This window comes from Penaeus monodon, chromosome 11 (genome assembly GCF_015228065.2).
Source record: "Penaeus monodon isolate SGIC_2016 chromosome 11, NSTDA_Pmon_1, whole genome shotgun sequence".
In the NCBI taxonomy this organism is placed as follows: domain Eukaryota; kingdom Metazoa; phylum Arthropoda; class Malacostraca; order Decapoda; family Penaeidae; genus Penaeus; species Penaeus monodon.
Window position 1 is genome coordinate 43,438,592 of NC_051396.1, and position 5,000 is coordinate 43,443,591.

The following is a 5,000-nucleotide window of genomic DNA, read 5'->3' on the forward strand; positions in this document are numbered from 1 at the left end:
AGGGGAGGGAGGAGGAGGGAAAGGAGTGGAGGTGGAGGAGAAGGAGATGGGGAGGGGGAGGAAGAGGCAAAAGGGGAGGAGGAGGAGAGAAAGGGGGAGTAGGAGGAGAAAGAAAAGGAGAGAGAGAAAGAGGGGATGATGGGGGGAGGGAAAGGGAAAAGGGTTTGAACAGGGGTGGGGAGGAGTAATTGGGGGAGTGAGAAAGACAGAGAGAGAGGGAAGCAGAGAAGTGAGGAGGAGTGAGGGAGAAGGAGTGAAAGGAAGGTCGTGGAGGAGGAGGAGTGAGGGAGAAGGAGTGAAAGGAAGGTCGTGGAGGAGGAGGAGTGAGGGAGAAGGAGTGAAAGGAAGGTCGTGGAGGAGGAGGAGTGAGAGGAAGTGAGTGAGGAGGAATCCGGAGGAGAGGAAGGTCAGGAAAAGCAGAGTTCTGGGGAGTAAGAGGAAGGTGGGGGGAGGGGGGTGAGAGGGAGTGCGGGGGAGGGGGAGGAGGGGGAGGAGGCCGGCCCGGATAGGCAGCGGCAGCGGCGGAGAGAGAGGGAGAGAGAGACCTCGCTAGCGCGCACAAGAACGACCGCGCCAGCCACGTTTAAGATTCGTAACATCTTAAAAATAGTGTAAATATAACCTAGGAGTTCGGGGGAGTGAGGCTTCACTGGCTGCGTGCTCTCCAGTCGCTTCGGGTTCCGCTTTCAAGACGGTGTACTGGTGCCGACGTCGATAATCTTTTGTAGTCATGGTGAGTGTCATTTTGCCTGTCACTCACTTGTCACTCATATAACCCGTGCTCATGAGCCGCTGGGGAGAAAAAAGGTGTATTTGTTTCCTCATGAACCGCTGGGGAAAAAAGTGTTTCTTCAAGAACCGCAGTGGGAAAAAATAATAATTGTTTCTTTATGAACCGCAGGGGAAGAAGTATTTATTTCTTCATGAGGAACTGACGTTGTTAAATTTTTTTTTTTTTTTTTGTATTCTTCAATATACATATACATATTTTTTTTTTCCAAATGTGATTTATTTTTAATGTGAATATTTTTGATTTCCTTTTGCTCTTTTCCATTTTTTTTTTGTTTCACGCGAGAAAAAAACATAAAATTTCCATGGTATGATTCTGTCTCCCCTTTCTTCATAAAGTAACATTTCGAAACTAGGTTTACGACCGGTTTCTTGAAATTTTGTGAAGCCCTCCCAATTAAGATTTATTTCACGGATATGTATATACACATAAATAGATACATATCTATCAATCTAGACATGCATATCTACCGGATAGATAGATAGAGAAATGTCTAGCTATCAGACAGATAGACAGACATGCATCCATTTCTGTGTATATGCATGAATATTCACTTGTCGTTAGTCGTTTTTCCTTCATTCCATTGTAGTTCAGCGAATCCCACGCTATTGCTATGGCCACCTTCCGCGTCTAAATCAGTGCATTTATGTCTATATCGAAACTGATTATAAAAAAAAAAAAAAAAAAATCTAGAAAGAAAAAAAGATCAGTGCAGCGAAAAGCAAAAATACCACTGGAAAACACTTCAAACAAACACAAAGAAAACAGAAACAATAGTGCGAACAAACGCAAAACAAACAAACACACCTAGTCATTGGCATTCTTTCCTACACCCCTCCCCACCCTCTCTCGCCCCGCCCCCTCGCCCCGCCCCCAAACACACACCCACGCCCACAAGCCAACATAGCAACGCAGCCTCCGCCTCTCTCGAAAATAAACAAATGAATCTCGGAAATGAATCATCCGAATGCGTGTGAGCGAAACAGCATTCGAACGCGCTCGTCAATACGTTAATTTGTGCGATGTTTTTGTCTGTCTGTTTCTCTCTGTTGGTCGATGTATCTATCTTGTCATTGTCTGTCTGTCTGTGTGACTGTCTCCTCTGTCTGTCTGTCTGTCTGTCTCTCTCTCTCTCTCTCTCTCTCTCTCTCTCTCTCTCTCTCTCTTCCTCGTCTCTCTCTCTCTCTCTCTCTCTCTCTCTCTCTCTCTCTTCTTACACACTACCCACATCCACACACACACACACACACACATTTCTGTACCGTCGACAAGAGCCGGTACATTCCCGGTGCACTTTCGTGTCGTGGATTGTACTCTGACATTCTGACATTTATAATCTTTTTTTTCTTTTTTTCTTTTTTTTTTTTGCGGGGGCGGTGGTATTCGAGTCTGCTTCATACCAAGGAAAGCGTTTTACTCCACAAAAAAGTGAAAAAAAAGTTACTTCATGTTAGCAAGGTCCTTTATTCTAAAATTTAAAAATCTTTTGTATACGTTACTTGAAGAAAAAAAAAGAATTTCCCCATGTTCTAGCTTCTCCACAGTAAATCCGAACAAACGAAATTACCTGAAGCTATTATCAGGATTCAACACCATATCTTATCGGAAAAGCCATCATTCTGTCACCATATCTGTAGAGCTGTCGCATTCACTCATGATGAGAGATACTATGATGTGTCACTATTCACAACGACATCACGCTTCATGTCTTGACAAACGCTAACACACGTCGCGGTGAATGTAAAGTGCAGAAAGTTATATACTCGAAAAGGGAAAAAAAAAGTTTAAAAATAGATAATTTAAATAAAAAAATCATTGATGACATCAAAGAAAAAAAAAGGATTATATATGCTTCGTTTGTATGGTAATGTACATTTATTGCATGTGGGTTTACATATTATTGTATATATACATGCATACATATATACAAACACACACACGTGTGTGCGTGTATGCGTGTGTGTGTGTGTGTGTGTGTGTGCGTGTGTGTGTGTGTGTGTGTGTGTGTGTGTGTGTGTGTGTGTGTGTGTGAGTGAGTGCACACAATTGTGTATCTTATGAAACTCAAACTCATTTTCTCAGGCAATATGTTATCACGTGTGACTGCCTGTGGATTATAATATAGAGTCGATTTTGTCTCGTATTTTGGCCTTGTTTTTGATATATCATTTATTATATTTGTTGTCCATGCTACATATACATAACGCTTGCTAGTATGATACGAGTACAGTCTGGGTGAAGTTGTGTCTACATGCACGTACGGTTGCTTCTATTCTCCCTGCTGTGTGTGCGTGTGTATATGTGCGTTCGTGCCTGCGTGAGTGCATGCAAGACCACTGCAATGCGTTGAAAGGCATTTAGCAGTTCTTTGAAATCCTCGTCACAGGATTCAAAGCGATCCATCTCTCGTTAATGAGACTTTTACGATCGTCCAACACGCCTGGGTTAGTGCCGTTGATTAGACCAGCCATGAGTCTCTGGGCTCAGAATTAGCACAGTATTTCCGGGCGGAGGAGCGTGTCCCAGCTGCCCCCTTGAGGAACATGCCCCGCGCCCTCGCCTCCCTGGGGGTTTTGCACGCTGAGCACCCACGTGTGTCGGTACTTATAGAACCCGCAATATTCTACACGGACTGGCGGTTTTACACAAATTGTGTGAAAATGCGCATACCTTTACAAGTATACACACAAATAAACATATACATATTCACAAGTACACACACACGCACATTCATGCGCACTCATGAATATACAGTGATTAGGATTATTCAGAAAGAAGCTATTTAAAATTTGTATAATTATCTAAATTTAGTTTTCAGGCTTTCAAAGATATAATTTCAGTTTAGCCATTTTCTCTCTTTATCAATCTCTCTCTCTCTCTCTCTCTCTCTCTCTCTCTCTCTCTCTCTCTCCTCTTCTCTCCTCTCTCTCCCATTCTCTCTCTCTCTCTCTCTCGCTCTCTCGCTCTCTCTCTCTCTCTCTCTCTCTCTCTCTCTCTCTCTCTCTCTCTCTCTCTCCTTCCCTATCTCTCTCCTCATCTCTCTTCTATTCTCTCTCCTTCTCTCTCTCTCTCTTCTCTCTCTCTCTCTCTTCTCTCTCTCTCTCTCTCTTCCTTCTCTCTCTCTCCTCATCTTCTCTTCTCTCTCTCCTATTCCTCTCTCTCTCTCTCTCTCTTCCTACTCTTCTCTCTCCTCTCATCTCTCTCTCTTCTCCTCCCTACCATTTCTCATCCCCCTTCCTCTGACCTTGGGATCGCCCCCTGCAAAACGACATCAGGATGAGAACAGATCATGATCTTAAGCATAAGATTCTCAAACAAGATGCTCAGGCGATGAATTACTGGATTCTTGATCGGTGACGTCATCGTTTATATTTTTTTAAATTCTATCTCTGATTTATTTTAAATTTAATTTGTCTGTGCGCTGTGTTTGCATGTGTGATTGTTTGTGTGGCTGTGTGTGTGTATGTGTGTGTGTTTGTGTGTGTGTGTGTTTGCATGTGTGATTGTTTGTGTGGCTGTGTGTGTGTGTGTGTGTGTGTGTGTGTGTGTGTGTGTGTGTGTGTGTGTGGTGTGTGTGTGTGTGTGTGTGTGTGAGTGTGTCGTAATGAATTATCATACCTAAAAAATTCGAACTTTAATCTGGCTTAATTAGCGAAAAAAAAACACTCAAATTAAGGCACCGCCACCAATAACAAAAAAAGACACAAAGAAAACCAAACTCAGACCGAAAACAAAACAAAACAAAAACAACAAAAATGAAGACCATATCGTTTTAAAGATAACAAATAAAATTCAACTCTTACAATATTCAGTTTCTCGACCAGGAAGAAACTATTTTTTTCCCCATCTCACGTTTCACAGGGAGAGGAGAGGAGGAGAGAGAGAGGAGAGGAGAGGAGAGAAAGAGAGGAGAGAAGGAGAGGAGAGAAAGAGAGGAGAGAAAGAAAGGAGAGAGGGAGAGGAGAGAAGTAGAAGAGAAAAGGAGAGGAGGGAAAGAGAGGAGATAAAAGGATGAAAGAAGGAGAAAGAAGGAGAGAAGAGGAGGAGAGAAAAGGAGAGAGGGAGAAAAGAGAAAAGAAGGAGAAGAGAGAAGGAGAGGAGTGAAGAAAAAGCAGAGGAACATAGGAGAGGAGAGAAGAAACAGGGGGGGTGCGAATGAGAGGAGAGAGAACACGCTGATGGCATCTGAAAGCCGCAGAAATTTCAAAAC

The 5,000-nt window shown here is 43.1% G+C and overlaps 1 protein-coding gene across 1 annotated transcript in view; it reads left to right on the plus strand.

Moving 5' to 3' along the window:
* The first annotated feature begins 509 nt into the window (after nt 1–509).
* The window catches only part of LOC119578967 (troponin C, isotype gamma-like), a 42,134-nt gene continuing 37,643 nt past the window's right edge, over nt 510–5,000 (plus strand). The window contains exon 1 of the mRNA XM_037926652.1: nt 510–733. Within this exon, the coding sequence (XP_037782580.1) occupies nt 731–733 (3 nt within the window). The 5' untranslated portion in view covers nt 510–730. The remainder of the gene's footprint in view (nt 734–5,000) is intronic.